The sequence below is a fragment of the Sebastes fasciatus genome, chromosome 5, assembly GCF_043250625.1.
Source record: "Sebastes fasciatus isolate fSebFas1 chromosome 5, fSebFas1.pri, whole genome shotgun sequence".
NCBI lineage: Eukaryota > Metazoa > Chordata > Actinopteri > Perciformes > Sebastidae > Sebastes > Sebastes fasciatus.
The window spans coordinates 33,390,504-33,415,148 of NC_133799.1; the positions used below are offsets into that span (position 1 = coordinate 33,390,504).

The 24,645-nt window shown below is 42.8% G+C and overlaps 1 protein-coding gene across 6 annotated transcripts in view; it reads left to right on the plus strand.

The window, feature by feature from the left end:
* Positions 1–24,184, plus strand: part of ect2 (epithelial cell transforming 2) — a 55,147-nt gene extending 30,963 nt beyond the window's left edge. For 3 of the 6 annotated variants that reach the window (XM_074636872.1, XM_074636873.1, XM_074636874.1), the window contains 10 exons: positions 326–422; positions 701–782; positions 2,388–2,466; positions 2,770–2,889; positions 5,757–5,895; positions 9,980–10,134; positions 12,815–12,922; positions 16,737–16,871; positions 19,112–19,694; positions 22,950–24,184. In XM_074636872.1, coding sequence (XP_074492973.1) covers positions 326–422; positions 701–782; positions 2,388–2,466; positions 2,770–2,889; positions 5,757–5,895; positions 9,980–10,134; positions 12,815–12,922; positions 16,737–16,871; positions 19,112–19,663 — 1,467 coding nt within the window. In that variant the 3' untranslated portion in view covers positions 19,664–19,694; positions 22,950–24,184. Of the gene's footprint in view, positions 1–325; positions 423–700; positions 783–2,387; positions 2,467–2,769; positions 2,890–5,756; positions 5,896–9,979; positions 10,135–12,814; positions 12,923–13,182; positions 13,354–16,736; positions 16,872–19,111; positions 19,695–22,949 lie in introns of those variants that run through there. The other 3 variants (XM_074636875.1, XM_074636877.1, XM_074636876.1) reach the window with 2 other exon arrangements.
* The last annotated feature ends 461 nt before the right edge of the window (positions 24,185–24,645 follow it).

Below are 24,645 nucleotides of genomic sequence, written 5' to 3' on the forward strand. Positions count from 1 at the left end.
AAAGTTGTTTGCATGAATAAACGACACACATACAGTAACAGTGACTGATCTACATATAACAATGTGTGGAAACAGGCTATTATGTGCAACAACATCAACGAGCATGACAACGCCCGTGTCAATTCTCGCGTGTGTTTTCGTGACAAAAAGTCATCAGGGATTCCTCTCGATGAAACACGTTGTGGCCAGTCATGTACTGTAGTGTGAAAACCAAGACTTTAAGACTCCCGATTTACGAGACAGCAGGTTGTGTAATGTGATCTGACCACTTTGAAAGTGGTGTAGTGTGAACTTGGCTGAACATTATAATGCTTTCATTCTACAGATCAACCAGTCCAAGCCAGAGTGCGGCAGGCAGACACTGGTGGAGCTGCTCATCAGGCCTGTACAGAGACTGCCTAGTGTGGCCCTTCTTCTTAACGGTAACACACACATACACTCGCATACACACACCCTTTGTTAAAAGAGTGAAGAAAAAAAAAACATTTCTTATGCTAATGACATCCGTCCTTGTCTTTTTCTCTTTATCTTTCTCTTCCCATACTACCTCCTCCCTCCATTATCTCCTGTTGATACCTGTCTGTAATTTCTCTTTCTCGCTGTTCTTTTCCCGCTCGCCTTTCTCTACATGATTCTCATCTCCTATCCCGCCTGTCTACCTTCTTACCAAACTTTCTCTTTCTTTCTTCCACCATTTCAGACATAAAGAAGCATACGTCTGATGACAACCCTGACAAGATAACGCTGGAGAAAGCAATTGAGTCTCTGAAAGAAGTCATGACGTGAGTTGGCGCGACCTTACCCTTTCTTTTGTGATAATCACACAGCCGGCAACACTGCATCATTTTCCAACAGCGCGTGTGAACTCTCTCCTCATACGAAGCATTATGTAGGTTCATCTTGTAATAACTGACCGTTAGATTTAGATTTAACAAGAAACAAGTGACTTTGACCATTTGTAATTCTTGACATATCTGACTCCTTGATATTTCCGTGCGTTTTCAGATCATTGGGAGTTTGTATTCAGTTCTGTGTGTCACATTATGCTCAGATTCTTTAAGCTGCAGTCAAAACAACCACATGACTTTTTTAAAATAGGCGTGCGCTTTTAAGCAATGTATGGCATGAAACATACTAAATGTAGAGGATAATAAAGAAGATACAGTAGTAATAGGCTACACAAAATGATTGTTCCACTTAAATTACTTAAAATTGGAAATTTTAAATTCATAGTTTCCCCAGAAAATTGGTTTTCAGAGGTGATAACTGCTGCTCTGATGATCAGTCATTGATCTACTGATACAAGTCTAGCCTTAAAGTAACTCCATTGGGTAAAACGTGTGTCCAGCTGGTGATTATCAAACTAACTTTTACATTCCCACCTGACTTCTCCCACTCCGGATAAAAACTCAGAGGGTTTTCTCTTTTCTTGACATCTGCTGCGCTCGGCATGTGAGTCACTATGGCGAGCTGAAAGACCCGCCTGCAGGTTCCCGGTCAGCTACAACAGCAACGGAGAGAGAGTTGTTTAAAAGACAAGGACGGCGTGTCGGCGTCGCTCCACCGTTGTAGGGGATGTGAATGGGAAATTTAACACTTCAAACATGCTTACGCACATTCAACGGCATCGCCCAGATGTGCCGATCACCGGGATGAGGAAAAAACAAGCCGGAGCACAACTCCTTATCCCACGCTGCTTTCTAGCAGCCTTTAGACGAGAACGCAGAACAGGATAAAACAATTACAGAAGTAACTGGCATTTACATTGGCATATAGCCAATGTGGAACTAATTGAAACACTCCTCCTTTTTTCAGGTTACCTGTTTCATGTACTACTGTCACAATATAGCAACCGTTTTATAAAAATAACTTTTTTTTTTTATCATATTTGCCCCAATCTCACCTACTTCAGCTTTAAGAAAAATGAAGTTATTGGGGTCCACTTAGTTAAGAATACATCTGTCCTTAGTGGTAACCTTGCAGTGATGTTGTCCATGTAGTAAACCTCTTTAACCTTCTCCCTCCATTGTGTTACTGAGGGGGGGCTGCGGCCTCAACCAGGAGACTGTAATCATCTTCTTAGCAATTAAAAGTAGGACTCTGAGTAGTAATATCCCATTGTTATCTTCTATATCCTCTGGTAGGAACTGCCTTTTTAAGACACATAAAGGCTTCAAAAGTCCTCAGTGAGATATACAGTATAGACCTTATTTCAGCCATCTTACTAAAAACCCAATCAGAAAACCTGTTGACTTCCAGACGAGGGAACAGGAAGTGCTAAAATGCTAACCCATTTCCTGGTTTTAGGACTCATTCATTCCTGCAGCGCTCTATAACACTCTTTTCTTCCATTTGCTAACTTTCCCTCTGTCCTTCATCCCCACTAGTCACATCAACGAGGACAAGAGGAAGACTGAAGGCCAGAAGCAGATCTTCGATGTTGTTTACGAAGTCGATGGCTGTCCTGTAAGTTTGAGGATTGCTGTTCTTCTTCTGAATGTCTGTGGTTGTGTTGACCAAGTGCCTTGAAATAGACCTAATGTAGAAATGTATCAGTCAAGCCATAGTTAGATATGTCAGTGTATTTTACATGCTCAGACAGTGCCTACGATGATGTTTTTTCTACCAGTCCTCAATGAACTAGGCTGTTTTGTTGATGTGGGAGACATTTAAAATGTCCTTATTACTTGTTTCTTAAATAATATGAATGTGTGAATTCCTTTTAAAACGAAGTAGATGTTTACTTCCTGTGCTTTGTCCTCTCTGCAGGCCAACTTGCTGTCCTCTCATCGCAGTCTGGTTCACCGAGTAGAAACGATCGCCCTGGGAGACCAGCCATGTGACCGTGGAGAACACGTCACCCTCTTCCTCTTCAACGACTGCCTCGAGGTGAGAATACACACAAACACCAATAAACGTTTGACAGCCCTACACGGAACATGTTCACTCCTAATTTACCAGTTTTACCGTAGGTCAGGTCGTAGGGAGAAACCTTCAAATTAGACTGACACCGTCTTTAACTCTTCAAGTCATTTAACCCCTTACTTAAATCATTCTGCCTTTAAACGTAACTGAAAAATGTAAAAGTTAGTCTACTTTTGTGAAGGTCTGGTCACACCAACATTTAAAACAGTGAAATTTCTAGCTAATCCAGCATCTACTTTTATGAACTGAGTGACTTGCACTAAATCCACCTTTTTGAGATAGTGTAATACAGTGACTGTACATGTAATTTACTATCTTTTAGAGTTTAGATTTACACCATTCATTCAACAATGGCTATGACATGGATTGATTTCATCACTGGAGTAATATGCAGTTAAGATTACCTACTCAGTTGTTGCGCCGGTTGGCACACAGGGCAAGGATTCATGGTACGTGTCCACAGGCTCTGTCCTTTCCACGCTTCCCATTCATTGTCTATGTAAGCAGCCGTGCAATGCATTCTGGTAGCGTGGTGGCGCGTTCGAGGGACGAAGCGTCACAACGCCCGCTCCTCATTTGCATAAAGTTGAGGTCTAGTCTACTTTATGCAAATCACGGGCGTCCGACACGACCCGCTGCCTCTTGAATCTTCCGAGAATCTTTTAAAATAAACGTTGTCGATTCAAAATGAAGACAGATTCAGCAACTGCGCGGCTTATTTCTCGCCTCAAATGTTTTCAGAAACACATTTCGGTGAACTATTTTCATGAAACAAGAGAAGAAAGTTTCAAAAACGAGCCTCCATGTTGTTTCCGGTTTGAAAGCTGGGAGCAGCAGCCAACGGAGGGAGCCTAGTGCCTTGTTTCTAGTGACAGCCCACCAAGCATCCAATGTTGGGAAGCATAGCATCCCTTTGCGATAAAAAACGCCCCTGTGGACACGTGGATCTCCACTCATCTCTGTTGTTTGCTTTCTTTTCAATGCTGTTCCAGCTGTATCCTCTCGTCTTCATTTCTCCTTCGATGGTTCGCCTCCGGGTTGTTTTGGGCCTTCCTCTTTTGCGTTTTCCCTCTGGTGTCCAACGCAATGCCACTTTTGTCACGTCATCAGATGGTTTCCTTAATACATGTCCAAGCCATCTCCATCTTCTTCTTATCAATATTGTTTCCATGTCCAAGCACGCTGTCGTTTTGTGTAGTTCATGGTTTGTAATCTTCCTAGGGTAGAATATCCTCATGATCTTTCTGAGGCGGGTATCGTAAAAGCTGGAAAGCTTGCCTATGTGTTTCTTTCAGTCATTCTCCAGCACTCAGCACCATATAGAAGAACAGATAGTACACAGCTGTTGTATAACTTTATCTTGGTGTTTCTAGTTATATGTGTCGACTTCCAGATGTTTCCAAGTCTTAGCAATGCCATAGTGTCTTGGTCAGCTCCACCATCTGATGTTACCCGGCATCCGAGGTTTTTGAAAGATGACGTACATGTCAGTTGTGGTCCGTTTAGCTCTATGACAGGTGGTTCTTTTATGTTGAGGGGCATGAATTCTGTTTTCTTGATGTTAATCTAAAGCCCCAGCATTCTTGCATTCTTCTGTAGTCTAGATGTTTGGATGCATTTAAGATAATTACTGGCAAATGATGAATCTAATGTCTACCTGAGCAGAGAATGAAGTCTCTCTCTCTTTGTGTGTTGGAATAAGAGCTTCTCTGTGCTTTTAGTGCATGTGAGCGTGCCCCACTAGCTAGTTCACAGCCGCCACTCTGCACCGTTCTCATACGGCAGTTACAGCTGATAATCAAGGAAGCGTAGCTTGACAGTGTTAGCTCTTTCAGCACTTTTTGTTGTTTGCACTGTTTGCTCTGAGCCGCTGGCTCCCCGTCGCCATGGCGAGAGGCAATAGAAATGCTCGAATTACAATAAGTAGCTGCATCACCAAAAAAAGCGCTTTCTATTTTCACCACTTTAAACTGATATCATTTAACCAGCGAGTCCATAAATGCCTCCAATCTCCTGCGTCTTTCTTCCTCTGCACCTTGTTTAAGAGAGCCTCAGAATGCCGAGATTCATGTGCACATGCAGCGTTGAGTATAAGAAGGTCTTTTTGCAGAGTAGCAACATTGAAAAGGTGATCAATTCACGTGTGTGCAGTCTATCATTGCTGACACAATCGGTTAATTAGCAAAAGAGCAGCACAAGAACAGGACAAGACAGGCTGCCCTGAAAGAGATGAGCTGGGTGGCCGTGCTGATTCAGGTGGTGTCAGCGACTCCCAATGAATGTGTGTGTGTTGAACAGCCCCCGCACATGGATTTCTGACATTTTTTCCATGTAGTCTTGTACGTATAATGAGTGAATGTTGTGTTAGAGTGGGTGGCCTCGCTACTCCTCTCCATCTTCACTGATCATTGATTACTCTTGCATTCATATAACCACTCTCACCCTCTTCACTCACACTGCCAAAACAACATTGACCTATGATGTAGTGTCCTATTTTATCGTCTCCTCCATCTCTCTCCCTCTCTCTCTCTCTCTCTCTCTCTCTCTTCCTCTCTTCCTCTCTTCCTCCCTCCTCCTCCTCTCTCTCTTTTGTCTCTCTCAGCATCTAATTAATGTGGCATTAATGAGTTGCATCGTTTACCTCTATGAAGGCCTCATTGATTTATTGCCAAGTAACCAATAGCAGCTTCACCCACACACTGCAAAGTGCACCCACACTCAATTCTAAATCACAACAACAACAACACACACACACACAAGTTGCACTTTCTTCCGCATTTACCTCCAGAGTTGCTGTCTCATTTTGTGCATGTGTTTGTGTGTCTCTGCAGATTGCGAGGAAGCGACACAAGGTGATCAATACATTTAAGAGTCCGCTGGGACAGACGAGACCACCGCCCCCGCTCAAACACATCACACTGATGCCGCTGTCCCAGATTCGAAGAGTGCTGGACCTGCAGGACACAGAGGGTAAGACGGCGACAATGTTCACGCACCGTAATCTAATACATTTACCCACGTATCACTCCACATCAGCATGTCATGTTTGAGGGTGTTTTATCTGCTCTCCCATTGTAACACTCACAAGTGGTTAAACACTGTTTTGGAGTGTCCCTATTATTATTATTACAGAACAATGTTGAAAACGATGACAAACCAACTCCAAGATCTCTGCTGCTCTTTTTTTATTTAAACACGGTTGATTGCACAGAGCTATTTCACAGTGTGTTCGTTGAAGGATGCTCCACACTCTGAGGTCTGAGTCAGCCGGGGCAAATTGTTTGGTGTGTTTTTTTTTGGAAAATCACACAGCAAGCCTGGGTGTTATTGAAAGTTTTATTTCACTTGGGTAAATTCTTAATTTAAGAATGTGAATTAGTTGCAGACTCAAAGGTTGGTTTTCAGTTCCCTTTGACACACCGAGAAAACATTAACAAAAAAACGTCCAAATTGAATTAAAGAGACTGTAAGAATCAGAAATTGCTTGTTAACAGTGACATCTGTGGCTGTTAAGTCAACAAAAGTCAGTGTCCTGTTGCTCGCCCTCGCTCTACATAGACATGAACCATCATCGGTCAAAGCAGTGACGCAAAACACGTCAGCTAAAACCACAATATCACTATATCTCACCTGCTTGGCATGTTAGCTGACCAGACGAAGGTCTCTCCATGAATAAGTGCTGATCCTAGTATTAGCTTTTCCTGCTTCAGCCTCCCAACGACCGTGGTCAGAAGGAACAGGGGAGACGCCAGAGTTTTGGTCGGAGGCGATAACGTAACTCTTCTGCATTGTGTAGTGTGCGCGCATGCACGTGAGAGCTGGAGCGAGTGAGGACGAGCGCGATGTGTGTGAGTGAAGGTGAAGGTTTTGGTGCTTCCGTGTAGTTTGTGTTGGAGTCTCAGTCTGAACAGCGTAGCTACACGCAAGCGCGTATGGGACACCGACCCGCAATGATTTATACTTGTAGGAAGAAGTTACAAACAGTCCCTTTTAATGAGTAGAATCACAATTTTTGAAATCTTAAAACAATGATCAGGTGTCCATATGGACTAATGGAACAGATTGTGCTTGCTGTAATCATTACTCCTGTCCATACTGGCCATGGAAACATCCCTTCCTAATGCCCTTTCAGTGTAAGTGATGGGGGACAAAATCCACAGTCCTCCCTCTGTGAATAAATGTATTTGAGGCTTCATATAGGCTATTCATATTGAAAACAGGGATCTTTTAACGGCCTGTATGAACATGAGGGATGACTACAGCGAGTAAAACATATTTCAATGTTAATATGGGAACGTGACTATTGATTAAAGACCAATCTGGGAACCCATAGGCTATCGGCAGTGACGTATACAGACATTTTTGGTGGCAGGTGCTCAAATGAAGAAGAAAAAAGGGCACCCCTTTCATAATTATTTATAGAAAAATAATATTTATTTATTTCAATCCTCATACATCATGCAGATGTTTAATACCCAACGGATGATGGACATGGTTTCGGACCAACCAAGTAATACAAGTGACATAAACATTGGGGCTTAGCCTGGACCTCTTTAAGGAGGTTCTGGGGGGATAAACAAGCTCTGGTACCTTAATTACATGCAAAGTATGTCTTAATCAATTGAAAAACTGTTGTTTATACTCTCCGGATTAATTATAAATTGTGGTGTGAAGATATAGTAGCCTATACACTCACCCCACATGTTAGGAGGACTGTCTCACGTATCATGAGCTTCATGACGGCTTGCATTTAAGATTATTTTCGGGCCTACAAGCGTTCATGGTTAAGCATGGCTATATATCTTACCGTCTCTGGGGTTAAGCCCTGACAAAATGACCTAGTGGCGACGCAGGTGCCCATAAAGGCTGTATGGAATGCCATTTTTTTTTCAAAGCTTCTATTGAGGATTTTTTAATACATTTTGACTTTTTGGACCGAGACAATCACAGAGATGAAGACGGAGTGCCGCGTCGAGAAGGCGAGAAAGTGGATTATTTCATGCGATGTTTCTGTACGTTGTTAATAATAATAATTCAATGTCATGTCAACGTAATGGATGAAGCTTCGAACTATTCGGCCCTAGTGCACGCGGCGGGAGAGAAGAGATTCATTTTACATAAGATTCAGTGGTTGTACAGGGTATGAGCTCATAATTCATACTCATAATAAATATTTTGGCAGTAAAAAAGACCTGTGGCTTTAGCCCAGTATCCAGGCCTTAAACCCACACTAGGGTCAGGCAGACTTGGATGCTGCTCCACAGTGTGGTGGCTGTGACCAGGGAAGAGGAAGGGGCTTGTGCGGTCTCGCAGAAATAGAACTCAAATGCAGTTGTCGGGCATTACAACCCCTTTTTTAATTGAGAATGATTTTGAATTGAAAAATTAAAAAATATAAAATTAGAAAAAGAAATCTTGCAAAAAAAGACGATTATCTAGTCAGAGGCCAAAAAGGCAGATGCTTGAGCACCACCTGGGGGTCTGTCTGTGCACCTGTTTGGCTCTTGGCCTGACGACGATGTAGCCTCTGGAGGCAACGACAAATATTTTGGGGGTTCCTGTGTAGCAAGTTGATTTTCTACCTGCCTGCGTGCACTCTTCCCGTGCACTCATTGCTCGTCACCAGAGTCTTCCACCAGCTGCTAGCTTGACAGCTGTGAGTGCTAACAATAACCATGTTGGTTGTTTAAGTTCATTATGATAATTGTGGGGGAGTGTCATTGGAGGGAGGCCTGAAGGGACGGACTGTCAGTGTAGTTTCTCTCTAGATTAAAGGCTTTTGGAACTAGTGCTGCTAGCTGGGTTTTTAGGTTGGAGCATATTTTTTTTAAAATCTATTTTACTCTTGCTCATTTCTCAGCTACACCGATTCGACCTTTAAAGGAGAGTAGCTGGTCCACCTTAAAGGTCAGCCCACCTTAAGTGCACCTGAGCCGGAGTTGTCGCTAACTTCAGGGCTAACCACCTTCACTTTAATCAGCAGGTGGCAAGCAAGACACAGGAACTTGGCTTTGGTCTTGAGGAGTTGTAGCATTTATTCACCGACAAATAAACTGTACACACTGCAATGGTACGTTCACAGCTATAACATCACTGATCATTTTTCATCGTCACACACACACACACACACACGCTCTCTCTCTCTCGGCCGGACACTAACGTTACGCCGGGCTTGCAGTACACTGTTGGAAACCCTGACTGAGTTCACCAGGCAGACACACAGCTGACAACCTCACAGCTAAACTAATTGATGCGTTGGAGCCTGAGGTGGGTGCATGTGTCAGCTGGCCAGATTATTAGGCACTTCGGTATTGGTATCGGACCCAATACTGTTCTCGGGAATCGGTGCATTCCTCAACAAAAACGAGAGGGACCCGGCCCCTAATAAGCAGCATCATGGAATAACCAGCAAGAGAAGTACCTGTGCTGATGAAGCCCAACAGTAATGATAGAGAAGCAGAGCTTTCATTAAACCTTGGGTGGATAAATGGGGCTACAAAAAGGCAGCTAACAAGCATGAGGCAGAGATGACATCATACGCACTGCTACCCATCTTTCTACGGCCTTCCCAATCAGCAGGGTTAGATATAATTTCATTTCAAGTGGATTTCACCCTCCTGTACTCTGCGGAGTCCTGTGGCTTTTCTCTGCTTAAAGATCACTGCAGGATGCCACATTTCAGGATACAGTATATGACGCGTACACACACACACACACATAAAACAAGTGTTTCCTTTATTTTGTCAACTTTTTTAGTTTCATGTGAGAACACAGACAAATGCTGTCTTTACACAGGGAACAGTGAAGATTGATGTCCTCCACTTCTGTCTGCTCTCATCTTTCCATCTGTTTCTCCCCCCCCCCTCTCCCCGTCTAAACACCCTTCCTCACTCGCCCTCATCCTTTTCTATCTCATTCTCTTCATCTCAATCTCTTTACTGGCCGATTTTCCTCCTCCCCTTCTTTTTGTCACTGTTCATTATTTTCTCTCTCTCTCTCTCTCTCTCTCTATCACTGTCTGTCCTTCTTTCGCTCTTTCACTTCCTCCCTTCAGAGTGTGTGAATGCATTCGCCTTGGTGGTTCGCCCTCCGACTGAACAGGAGAACTTGTTGTTCAGCTTCCAACTGGCTGGAGAGGAAACGGTTAAAAGCGCCTGGCTGCGAACACTTTGCCGCCACGTCGCCAACACCATCTGCAGGGCTGATGCGGTGAGAAGACGCACACACACACAAACGCACGCGCACACACACACACACACACACACTTACACACATACACACACACACTTACACAAAAAGGAAAGAAAGTAGTTAGTTTGACAGATCAGCAGGCAGGGAAAGCTCTGTCATCCTCAACAGCGGTTGACACTGAAAGAGACAAATTGGTCCAGTCTTAGGAGCCTTTCACACCTACCTCGTTTGGTCCGGAAATTTCTAACTTTTCAGTTTGATCCAAACCAAATTTACTGGTGTCAAACGTCCCCCAGACCACGGTCCGGACCAAACAGCTGAGCCTTAGTCTGACGAAAAGAGGTGGTCTTGGTCTCTGGATCAAATTGAACCATGGTTTGGTTTGTGTGCAGTTTTGGATGGTTCTGACCAGGGTCTGAAATTATCACTCACCACCCGCCAAATGCGGCTAAATTGTTGGCAGTGGCGGCTGAAATCATCAGGGAACACCGCCACCTTGGCAGGGAGGAAAAACGCTAGTGATGGTAATAGAGAAACGTAGTTGTCCGCTTTCTTGGCATCTCATGCCTCCGTGACTATTGATTCCTCTTATTGATGCTTTCCAACAGTTAACTGCACAATGACGCATACGCACGCTGTATCATGTTTCAGTTTGACCGGAGAGACGCGGCAGAGAGAAAAAAAGCACTCCGAAGCATGGCGCTACTACTACTAAACCTGAGGGGGCGCACCCTATTTTTCCCTGATAAAGCGACGCTGTGAACAACAAACCCGTGTTGAAATCAGCAGGAGGAGAGTTAGTAACGTTAGCTGTTAGCAGCCGGTGGGCAGCACAGTCCTGCTTGGTTAAATAGCGGAGCTACTAACGTTAACGGAGGTGCCATTCAGTTATTATTATGAGGCGTTCAAAGTCTGCTCAGGATAAATGACTGTTGGGTGAAGGTAAATTACATCTTTATCATGATGTGTTCAAATGTAATCTCTTAAAATTATGTTTTCGGCGAGAAATTTGAATAAATCCAGTTGTTTGATGGAGATGTTTTCACATCAATATAAAATAGATATTAGAGAGCAAATTAAGACCTGTTTAACTTCCCAACAACTTCCCAAGATTTTTTTTAATTCAAACAAATATTCATCATTTGAATTGTGTTTTTATGCAAATAACCACTATAGATGACAATCACAAAGTACAGCACAGTACTGTGTACAGTACCCTTCCTCCACAGTGTAATTCGAAACACTGTAATTTACCATGTGTATGTATATATATATATATATATATATATGTATGTTTTTTATGTAAAATATATCTAACATTGAATGACATCAGATCTAAAATGTTATTCCTTCATTTAAAACAGAGATTTCAAAAGTGGCAGAAAAAATTTCTGAGTGGCAGACAAAATAAAATACTTGCCTGCCACAGTGGCAGGAAGTAAAAAAAAAAAAAAGTTAATTTCAGACCCTGGTTCTGACTTTCAGATTAATTAAAGGAAGTTCTGGCGGATATCGCCAGAACCGGAAAAAGGAAAAACAAAGCAACACAACAAAATGAACTGCGGTAACACACGGGGAGAGGAGGAGACCAAATGTTTAATTGACATTTGGTCCACCAACGTCAGTTGGAAAATTCCAACATTTTTCAATTATTTTCCGAGAGGATGAGAGAGGACCCATCTACAGACCAATCAATGTCAAGTATAGGGAGACGCAGGCCGTGGCTGAGGTGGTTTAGAGCTGCACTTGTTCATACTGCTAGCTTAGCTAAGCTTCAGCATGGAGAGTGACAGAATATGGGCTGTGAATGAGTGTTAGAGACAAACATGGTAACAATGATCAACGCAGTAATCTACCACCGTAGTAGTAGTATTATCATTATCACACGTGTCTTTTCAAATAACATTACTACAAACACATACTCTACAGTTGATTTCTATATTTATATGCTGGGGCGTGTGTGTGTGTGTGAGTGTGAGATGAGGCGATGGTTGGTGAGCGGTGCTTGGTATTTCCTCAACTGATCTCAACATGGCTGCTGGGTCACAAACTTTATCATTTTACAGCTAAACAGTACACTACAAGAGGTTTCTGAAAACATTTGAGGAGAGAAATAGGCATTACAGTAACAGAATATTGATTCATATTTGATCATAGTTTGACTGTTTGTTCAGAGTTCGCGAGTGATTGAAAGCTGCCCAGAGACGGCAGCTGGACGTCAGACTCCAGATCAGCTCTGATTGGTTGTTTTCCTCCTGTCTCCTACACTACTGTCTTATAAAAATATATTTTTTTGTAATCATATTTGCTCCGATCGGACAGACTGCAGCTTTAATCACACTGATTATGAGTCCACTAGAAGATATGGAGGTTGAGGCAGTCTGCTGTATTTAGCACAGCAAGCAGCAGGGGGCGGTGTTGGCCTCTGGTCTGCCTGCCACATCGCAGCTGCATTCCTAATGCTGTTTTCACTGGGTCAGCGCTGCGATGTGAATACCAATGAGATAGAGCCCTGCTTGTTAACAAGCCCACTACGGAGGGGGGGGGGATAAAGACTGTGTCTGTGTGAATCCTACTACACATCTCCTCTTGCAACTATTTTGACAGCAAAGCATTGATTGCATGCATCGAACACTTCAGGTCATGATTGATTCAATTGAGTCTGAGGCTTGATTTGTCTTTTTTGTCTGGTAACCAGGAGGACCTGATTCAGTGCACAGACCCAGACCCACTGCAGGTCAGCACCAAGGATATGGACAGCACCCTGAGCAAAGCCTCCAGGGCCATCAAGAAGACCTCTAAAAAGGTAAAGGCAAAGGAATGAGTTTCTCATGATTAACCTTCCCAACTGCACCTCTGACAACATGTAAATGTTGTGCAGCCGAGCATTGTTCGGACCAGGGTTGCCTCCCCTAAATGTAGATGATTGGAATCAACAATCGGTCGAATCCCTGCACTTTTTGTTTACCTGTGTCATTGTACAGTAACGCAGAATGACTGCATGTGAGGCTATATACTTTTACAAACTTGAGTCTCGTCTCACAAATGACCTACTGGGACTTCCAGACTAACTGTGATGGAAACGGAGGGCGGTGCGATGCAGAAAGCACAACCCAGTTCTGTTCGCCGCGCCGACGCTCTCAACTCCGAGGCTGAATGCGGTAAAGTCGGCTAAACTAGTTTTTAACCGAACATGGTGGGTACAACCTAGGGATGCTAATTTTGAAAAATACTAATAATCGTTAACCGATTATTAACCGTTAACCGACGAGATTTGTGCCTCGCATGTAGCGGTGCGCCAGCTGCAGTGTAGGAGCACAACAGACAACTGAGTCCCCAGTTCACCCGTCCAAGAGCGTTAACTTAGCAGATAGATAACTAAGATGCTGCGTGTAGTGTCGCGGACATGCAGCCACTTTCCCAGTAAAAGTCTCCACCGCACATTTAGTTTAGTTCAGCAGGTTGTCAGCTGTGTGTCTGCCCGGCGTAGCGACACTTTGTCTGCCCGGCGTAACTTTAGCAAGTCACCGACAAACAGTGTGTGTGTTTGTGCTACGTTAGCAGCTCTAGCATTGCCAGAGGCTTCGTGCTTGCTGCCGCCACATTTACAGTCTGCGTAACTTTAGCGAGTGTCCGACAGACCGCGTGTATGTTGACGGTGAGCGTTGGGTTGTCGGTGGCGTTCTAGCTGTGAACGTAGGTGTAGCAGTGTGTGTACAGTTTATTTGTCGGTGAATAAATGCTACAAAACTACAACTCCTCCGCAGTCCGGAGTCAACTTCCTGTAACCTGCAACTCCGGCTCCGCCTCTTAAGGTGGGCTGTTAAGGTGGACCAGCTTTACTCCTTAAAGAGACAATTAATATTTCTTTTAACCGATAGCGTTAGTGGTTTAAAATGCTTAATGTCGGTTAACGGTTAAACGGTTAATTAGTAACATCCCTAGTACAACCTCCTCTACTGCCGTCCAGTGACTCGTCAGCTGACAGCCGTCGGCAGCCACACAAGAGAGACACACTGACCTGAAGTTGACCCGGATGTCCTCATTCCGCTACAGCCCTAGTTCAAAGACTGACAGGACATTCTAAATGATTTCATGCTGAATTACACAGAAACATGAATGAAATTAGGCACAAGACATTTAGTGCAGACTTTTCCATTTGATGTAATTGTGCAGTAATAAAACAATGAGCTGGCACTGAAGTCTGCCTGAGATTTTTTCTTTTTTTTTTGCTGCAATTTCCAGCTTCTCCAGAGAGGGCAGCTAAAATGATTTGAATATTGAACTGAATATAAGCATGATACTGCCTGAAGAATCTTTGGAACACGCAGATAATAATATGTGACATTTTCAAACAACGTGTGGAAACAAACGGGTTTGTTGACTTTAAAGCAGACACATTTTAGGGAACAGTTGAGAGCAGTGAAGGTTAAGAGATTAAAGAGGCTGTGCAGCAGACTGTCTTGCCAGTCATTCTACCACTTCTCTTTTTTTCTGGGTGTTACAGAGTTATCTGCTGTTCCTCATTCACACTATATTGTCTTTAAAAATGGCCACATATGCTGGGGTCAACAGCTATTATCTTTTCAAGATATTATAGGTTTGCATGTATTCATTACGTACATGACTACTACATAAAAACAATTACATTATAGTACCCATGACTTGTCAGATGCTGATCCTTCTCAGTAGCCGTCACAAAGGCTAATACCTTTTGTGGAAGCTAAGATAGCAGTGGAAACCCGTAGTTTAAAACCAGACTAGCACAGACAGATGGCCCTTTTCAAATTATAATGCTCCCCTGTTTTTTTTCTGCCTGTCTCATCTATTAGCTCCTTTCCACTCAAGCAGTCAGTATGTAGAGTCAGGTTCATTCCTGATGTATATACAGTATACTGTGATGAAACAAAACTCTGGCTGGCAAAAATTGGCAACCTAATTTGATCAACAAATGAACAATTTTAATTGGTGTGAATGCTGGAACCATTCACAACCTATGTTCTTCTATGTTATTATTATTATTCCGCTCTGTTTTTTGGCACACTACTCCTTCCACATTTTTTCAACGTAGAAACTTCATTCGAACATCAAAATGTTCATCTCAATTAGGACATTCCAGCTACGACTTTTCTCATTAATTAAGCCAGCAATGCAGTGTAGCGTCAGCTTTTCAAAAAAATCTTAAAATATTCCACATCTTTTGGTATTATTCACACTTTTCAATGATATTTCAAACATGTTAATCCCAATCCCACTTTTCCAACTCTTCCTACTACTTCACCTTCTCACAACATTTAAGCCAGCATTTTATCGCAGCGTCAGCTCTTCAGCATCCAGCATTCACACCGCAATTTCTTCAGAAATTGCTTTTCTTGTTGTTTATAGAGTCTAACAGATGAATCAAACGGGTTGATATGCAATACAAATATCTGCAATAATAGTTTATTGCAGATATTTTGGTATTGATATGTATGTTTGCCAGTTAGTAACAAGGAATGTCAGTAGAGAAATAGTTTGATGTCTAGGGCCGTCCTCGACCAAAGAAATTCACAGTCGACTAACACTCTTATGATTTTGTCGACTTATCGAGTTTCTCCGCAAGAATCACACAACAACAGCACCACTTTAAATCTGGTGTTTACCAGAGATGTGCTCATACGTTTCTTGGAAATAAATCATTCAGCATGAAAAAAAAAGCATAAAAATATGACTAAGCACTGTCAAGTTCATTTTTTAACTGTAAAATGTCCCAATCACTACATAGCTTTGTCTCTTTCTAACCAAATTTGAAATGAAATAACCAATGTTTATGTCTGGCCCTGTTCACACCTGGCGTTAACATGCGTCTTGGGTGATCCTATCACAAGCGGACAGCTCCAACCCGTCAGTTCACACCTGGCGTTAGAATGAGTCTCTAGTGACCACCTATGATCAGATCTCACGTCTCCGCTCTATATGCAAATAAACACGTACATCATTTCTGTTTGCAAAGACCAAATGCCTTGTTGTTTTTAACCGTCCGGAGACGGCAGTAGAAATATCCTTAATATTAGTGAATTCAGGTGCATTTATTATTAATATAAAGGAATAAGGTTATTGTCTACCGGTGGGACCTCTGTACCGCTGGGCGCACAGATCTTCAGAGAGCCGGGGATGAGAGCTCAAAAACACTGACACATCACAGACAAGCTATCAATCTATAGAACTAAACAGCTATTAATCTATTTTGTTGATGCAGTGTGTATGTCTATGGCTTTTATTGTGAAAGGTCAGAATGGACAGAGTGGACCTGTTATGGGCTGCTGACAATGTGAGAGTAATGAAGTGTTTACCATTATTTTATTAGCCTACCTTCATAAAGTACAGGCACAACGTAACCCTTGGCTACACGAGCTGGTGTTCTAACCATGTAATGTCTGCTACAAATGCCAAAAAGTAGTGTACATGATGTGTTATTACCGTGTTTGGAACAAGTAAAGAACAACAGGTTGTGTCATTTAGCCTCAGCAGCGATGGGAGACAAAAGAATGCTATCTACACATACTCAAAATGAGGTGCCTTAAAATCCAATTTAATACAAAACATTGCTAATTCTCTGGGTGTGTGTGTGTGTGTGCCAGGTGACGAGGGCGTTTTCTTTCACCAAGACCCCGAAGCGTGTGATCCAGAGGGCGCTCATGGCCAGCAGTACTCCAGAAGAGAAAAGCCAGAGGCTGACTTGTGAAAACCGCATCGGCAGCAGCTCCACGCTGGCTGTAAGTCTTTCTGTTTCTATATACATCTTTGTGACGGACGTAGACAAAAAGGACACGACGATCTCTCATATCCACGTTCTTTGTGATTGAAAGACCGATATCTGTTTTTTGGTTTTACTTGCTCCATAAATACTACCTTCAGTGAAGAGAAGTTTCCTGAATTTAGAAAAGTCTACTTTGTCTCCTTTATATTTCCAACATAACACAACTGGGTGGATGTCTCCTCTTTCCATCTACCTATCCATCTGTTCCTCATTTATTTTTCCATTCTCTCCATCTCTCTCTCTCTTTGCTGAGAACCAGGCAATTGATCTCTACATCAGTCCACGATGGAACAGCTTTCGGTCGGTGTCGGTCGTTTTGAACTAGCTCGATTTTACAAAGCAGGAAAAGTCTGTCTGCTCTTAAATGCTGGAACCTTTTCTGCTGTTATTTTAGCAATTTCCGTACTTATTTCCCTACACGTTTTGAGTTATAACAAGTGTTTGAATGATTCATTTCATAATACTGTATTTTTTGTTAAAGAAATAGGTTGTGAAGTAGAGGAGAGGATGTTAAGGAATGTTGAGGAAAAAATCTAATTCCCACATTATTCACCCCATTTACACACTTTTGATAAATCACTCGGCTCAATTATTATCTGGTTTCCAACGACACAAGGATGCAAATGCAATGTTTGGCAGCTGTGTCGCAAAATAATTGAAGGATAAATATTAACATCTATTTTGCACGAGATTATTTGATTGACTTTTTGCCCATATTTGTTAACATTATGGAGCGACGGCCCAGTGAGTTAAGATGCATACCACATAACCATCATGGCCCCAGTTTGATTCTGGCCTGGGAACTTTGTTGCAAAACTATATCTGGGGAGTGACGGTAAAGATCATGACTCAACCTCTTTGTACACACAAAGACAGAAATATGCATGTGCAAGTTTAGAAATGCTCCTTTGAATAGTATATTATATAGATAGCTGTATAGAATGCAAGAGTCATGCACCTAATTGATTCCATCTCTCGTTTAACTTCATTACAGCCCATTCAGCTTGCTTTAGCAAACCGTGTGTACCAAACCTGGTCTTAAGTTTGAATGAGTCGCCCTCCTTCTCACTGCATATTCTTCTTTTATCAGTACTAGTTTACATCTGATGAATAGATATATGCAGAGACAGACACCAGAATGACACGCAACACCCTCGATGGCCAATTTGAGCTCAATAAGTTTTGAAATCAATTTATAATTGTGAAAAAGTGTTCTTTTAATGTGGCCTCTGGTAATTCTTAGTCAACACTGGAAGCAGAGTGTTGCCTCTGGCACTTCCTTTAAAGTCCGTGTAAAGCAAAAAATAAATATGCATTCTGGGTTTTGTCACACCACAGAAAAATGTGTTACTAACCACCGAGCCAAATTCAAATGATTAAATAAAAATCACCAAGTATATAAAATTAGCTTTCAAAATCGTGGAAAAATAAGCAGTATTCTCTGAAGGCGCTTAAATCTCTCTTAATACATCCGTGGCTGAAACCACACCCACAAGCGGTGAAGGTGCAGCCTGTCAGGATTCCCTCAGTAGCGGAGATTGAAGAGGGAAGAGCCCAGCACCGAATCCCCGTCCGGCGGGCGGATTGGGGAAATGTGGCGTACGGAAGACTGCTCGCCCGGTGTCGCTCGGGGGGCCTGAGTCCTTCTGATCGAGGCTCAGCCCGTGGACGGTGTGAGGCCGGTAAAGGCCCGTGTCGCGCAGTCTGCCCGGGGGATTCAACTCGGCGAGTTAGGGGCGGCCGCTTCGTGTGGGAGGATCCCCTCGCAGGACCTCTTCCCGGCGCTGGCTGGCCCCCAGTAGTATGAGATGCCGCTGGCTATGATTGAACGATAGATGGTCGGGGGAACGGTCACCTGCTGATTAAATCAAGATACTTAAGAACTTTAACTTTCTTTTAAACCTGTTAACATTTTAACATTTGTAGGCAGCATCATGTTTTCAGAACTACAGACGTCTATTTCTTACTCTACTTCAACTTAAAGTCTAACATTTTTGTCTTACTTTGTGATATTCATTCCCTTGCCTGATATACTCTTTCACATGAAGAAGGGTGTTTCTGTCTTTTTGTTTATCTTTGAATTGTGTTTCAGCATGTCTGTTCTCTGCTCGTCTCATCTCGTTTTGTTTTTGTTTCATGATCATGTAAATATCCTGCTTCCATATGTGTCTCCCCCCCTCTTGTTATGTACTCTAGATGTCTCGCTCTACCTCCACGTTCAGTTTGAATGATTCTGCCAAGAGCAGTGCCGTGGTGCAGCGCTCTAACTCTCTGGACCATCCTTCTGTCAGAGCCAGGGTCCCCGTCTGTACACGTACCCCCTGCAGCCCAGCCCGCAGCCCAGCCCGAACCCCCGCCCGTAGCCCCGGCCCTAACATCGCCCCCGAGTTCAGCCTCTGCCCCAACTATTCCCGTGGCACCCGAGAACCCAAGTCCATCCTTCACGCTCCACTATTGTCCCAACCAGCACAAGCCGATTCAGGCCCCTACATCTCCCGACAGTCCGCCTCTCCGATACGTCCCACCTCACCCTCCCCCTCCATTCCAGCTGTCCAAACCTCCACTCAGCACAACTGCAAAAAAAACCATCCCAGATCTAGCCAGCGCGTGTCCAGACATCTACCCTCTGTAGGGTTCCAGCCAAGGTTCCCGGCTCCTCAGCCCGCTAATGTCAAAGGCAGGACCTTTGAACCCTTGGACCCCCGCAAGCCTGCCCTGACCAGTCCTCGCAGGGAGACTCTGCTCTAAACCATCGCTAAGCTCAGTCCTGGAGTCTGACGTGAGCAAACTTATAACTGTGGTCTAGTTTCAACTAGGGGTGCACCAATACCATCTTTAATTTCAAATGAGTCCTTACTAGCTGCTGTATCCTCTGTGTTGGCCTTTTAACATCCTAATTCCACAGGTGCATTTCTAGTCCCAAATCAACTCCTTAGAATTTGAGACCCGACATCCCAGACGGGTCAGATTGATAAGGGTCTGCTATAAAGCTGAACTCCAATGATTTGATAAGGGCTGTGGGTGTAAGACTTCTCCCCACTTGAGATGGCCATAGGTGTACAGGGCAGAGATTTTAAGGGTTGATTTGGAGTAGCCCTGTTCCTATGAATCACCCGGGTTACTAACTGTTGATGGTGGTGGTGGGGGATGTTCACTAGGTGGTTGTTATTAATATTGGGCTGCATACAAAGTTGAGTTGGTGTAGAGCTAGGACATGAACAATTTGTCCAGGTGGACGGCTGCTTTCCCCTCAGGGGGAAAAAGCCGTCACATCGAGAATATTTTATTTTCCTGACAGGTGTTGACCACATTACTAGTTTAGTACGGACAGATCCATGACCATTACAAAGGGTTGTTCTGATTATTAATCCTTCAAATGAACTCTGTTTAGTTCTTTGTCTGAGCAGCTTCTTCAGAAAGAACTTGGAGGACTAATGGAAGTGCCAGCTGAAGAGTTAAAACTAAATATCCAAATGTCAAGGCATGCCTCTGATTTTCTCTTTTGGGTGTTTTGGCTAGTTTACACAAAAACCACTCACTAGAAATAAAATGTCAATGTATTCATGGGAGCCAGGCTGACTTCTCATCTGAGCTTTAACTTGCGGCGGCAGGTCACGTGTCACCCGTCCCAACATTCTAACCACTTGTGATTGCTAAGTCGCCGGGCAGATTATGTCCCGTATTCACCTCAACTCGTTCCCAGTTGTACGGACAGAAGAGCTCTACCAGTCTGATAGCTATTCATCCTCATGAAATGTGGTTTGACGGAACGGAACGGCAGTGTTATCTATTTGGAGATTATTAAACCATTTCAGAATGAACCATACAAAAGCCTTTTTCCATTGCAACCTGCCAACAAACGCAACCGTTTAGGAATTGCATATCAATGTGATTTTTTTTAAAATATCCCCTCCACTCAAAAATGTGGTTTTCTTATGCTTATACCCCCCTAAACTGTCTAACCTTGACTGTACTGACTTGTATCTGTGCAAAGTTTCTTCACTGGAGAGGTGTTTTCACATCCCTCTACTGAAGGGCGAGATGTCTGTGCATTTCCCTAAAATCTGAGATTGAAATGCACCCTAGATTTGGTACGATTTGGTAGGGAAACGGTCTTCGACAAACCTCCAGAGCAGAGCGGACTTCTAAGTACAGAGAGTGAGAGTTAGCATTAGCATAGTGAAAGTTTTGACAGCAAACATGGTAAAGTGTGCCGTTTTTGGATGTAAACAGAGCTTCCTTCCACTATCTACCAAACAATCCCACTAGAAATGATTGTGTGTTTCACGACCACTAATGCGGTTTTAGCCTCTGCCAGTTACAAGCTAACAGACAACATAAACCAATAAAAGATGCTGATTACAGTACACTCACCGTTCTGATACGTCTGCTAGTTGCCGACAGACTCCTCATCTGAGTCAAACATGTACGGCTGAATCTCTCCGATGTTTCCTCTAACAGAGAAAATGGACCAGAGGCCAAAACGTTCTACTACTACTGCAGTTAACCATTACTGATTCTGGTGCAGAGTGGCTGAATAAAATGCATGGCATTTTCACACTGCTTTCCTTCTGCAGTCAGACTGTTGAAAACTTGTGATGCTCCGTCAGGTTTGATGTACAGCCCACGGAGCGAGCGTGCGTGTGAATGCCAGGTGGAAAGCAACTGAAGTGGGATTGTGTTTCATGTCTTGATGAGTTTAGTGCTAAAGTTTGGCTTTGAAGGCAGAGAAGCGCTAATGGCAACGTCTGGAGCTCATAAACCGACCTTATCCTTCATACACACTACAGCCCAACCAGATTTTTGGGGTGATGCCAATATTGGTGTGTGTGTAGGTTTTAGGTTATAGATTGAAGGGCTGTCAATCGATTAAAATAGTTAATCGCAAATTAATCACACTTTTTTTTTTTATCAAGAAACAACACAAAACAATGACAGATATAGTCCAGAAACCCTCACAGGTACTGTATTTAGCATACAAAAAATATGCTGAAATCATAACATGGCAAACTGCAGCCCAACAGGCAACAACAGCTGTCAGTGTGTCAGTGTGCTGACTTGACTATGACTTGCCCCAAACTGCATGTGATTATCATAAAGTGGGCATGTCTGTAAAGGAGAGACTCATGGGTACCCATAGAAGCCATTTACATTCACATATCTTGAGGTCAGAGGTCAAGGGATTCCTTTGAGAATGACAATGACAAAATGTAGCCTAAGTTTGCAGCGTTATTTAGCCTCCTTAGCGACAAGCTAGTATGACATGGTTGGTACCAATTGATTCATTAGGATTCATTCTCTTCTAGTTTCATATGATACCAGTATCTTCACTCTAGTTTTAAAACGGAGCCCGCTACAACGTACAAAATCTCAAGTTGCATTAATGCGTTAAAGAAATTAGTGAAATAAATTTGCGTTAACTTAATATACAGCCCTAATATACAAACACACACATCTTTAGCAATGCTCTTTAAAATGTGTGAGTTATGGGATGCTGGTATGGAACGGAGTGTGAACACTTAATAAACATACAAACACTCTTGCTTTCTTGTTTCATATTGTAACAGCTTGTCCTCCTGCTAACTGCTTAGGTGTTGTTCAAGGTTATTTAAAGGATTTATTATGACACCAAATTAATCTGGAAACACCGTCACGTTGCTACCACGAAGTCTGACGGGGCAACAAACACGAGCAGTCAGACAATCAGACGGGTTTATTCTGATCATCTAAACCACTTTATTGGGAGGTGAGCACGCACGGAATATCAGTTGCTGTGTACACACTAGTGCCATCACATTTTTCGACTCAGCCGGAGGTTTGTTTACACTCTTTCTGATCAGCTGACTGCTCACGTTGGACTGTTGTTGTAGTGATGTCATAGTATTGATGTGGTGAACTGCCAAAAACATGAATAATTTGAATAAACCGGAGTGATCCTTTAACAACACAACTTGGGTATTAACATTCACTCACCTCTCTTCTTCACACACATTCTTTCTCTTTTCTTATTTGTCCCTCTGTTCTGTATTTACAGGCACGCCATTCCCCCTCCATGGTCAATCTGCCCTCCATGTTTGAGAGGAAGTACCACACGTTCAGTCGTTCAACCACCCACCTCTTCTGAGACGCCGCTGCTGCTGCTGCTGCTGCTGCTGCTCTGGAGCACCAGCAGGGTGTCCACCCAACCTTTTTCACTACCGCTAACAGTGACGTCTGTATCTAAAGTCGAAGCTACCTGTAAATTATTGGCAAACTAAGCATTTGTCCTCCATATACTGGAGCTCCCTCACAGACTTCAAAAATCCAGAGGAAAATGGCATTTTATCTGGAAAATAGCACTGAAGAATTCAGAACTGTCCAGCTGAAATCGCTTCATGGCTGAAACTTTGGGGCCAAGAAGGGGTTCACCAGCCCTGATTTCTTCCCATGTGATATCTGCTGAGAACTCACATCTGACAAGGTAGTTTTGGTGCGTCTTTCCCAAACCTGCACAACGCTTGAATTAAGACTAACTTGAGCTAACTTGGACCGGTACTGCACCATGCTCGGGGCTCTACAGGCTTACCCGTACAAAAATGAAGGATGCTCTGCTTTTCTCTGTCTGCAATTGTTAATGGATTATCTCGTCTTTACCGGACACATGTGTTTATACGTTCGGCTTCCTGCTTGGGTAACGGAGTTAACACTAACTATAGACCAAGTAAACATCACGTCTGTCCTCTATAACGTTTAATTTTTAGATGTTTAGCTATTTCTATTTAACAGATGCAGGATGTTTGTGTGTTTCATGTTCTGTTTACCATGTTGACCTCTCATGCCCTTGGCTGACTTTTTTTTTTTTTTTTTTAGATTACCTTACTCTGACATCTAACTGACATTTAATGTTGTTTTATTATAGTGGGGTAGACTTAATTTCAACCTGATATAATAATAATATTACTTATTGTAATTAACCCACCTTCAACATTTAAACTCACGATAGTTTCCAGCTTTTATAAAGCTTCTTTTTTTTAACAGACTCGCTCGAGAAGAATAAAAGCACTCTTCTTGCTCTTGTTCACGTTTTTACAGTCTGTGTGTGTGTATGTTTCAGAAGGAATGCCTCAGCAGTGTACATATTTATTTTTGAAGAATACCATTTTTTTTCCCTTTTGTTCCTTTCGTCTCTCGCTATTTATGTTGTCTGTTTTTTTCTCTAACGCCGTTTCCGTTGAGCTTCACTCTTCTGTTGTTTCATCTGTATTAAATGCACTTAAACATGTACCTGAAGAATGTGTTTGAGTCTTTTATCAGCAGAACATTACAAAAACATGTATTTGTGGGGGATGCCGACTAATTCTAGAAGTCGTTTGTGTGAAAATAAATAATGTATTTCCTTATTATGTCCTTATGGAGTTAAGGTTTTAAACTGTGCGTATACGTGTGCCTGCAAAGTTGATGCCAAAAGGTTCATTCTTCTGTCCGAAAAATGTGAATTCTAATCCCGTAAGTGATCCTAATTCTGCCACAACGACCCTTATTTGCAATCGTAGATATAATTGTTAATTAGCTGATTAAGCTTCAGTGGGGGTTTGAAATGTTTGACTCGCCAAACTCTTGAAGCTTCCACTCGAGTTTGGGATCTTTGACGGCCTGTTTGGGATTTGCATAGTACTTTGAAGCTCCTCAGTACTTGTCTGTACTTCTTGCTCATTTGATGTAGGAGCTGGTTTTTAGAAGTTTCTGGATCC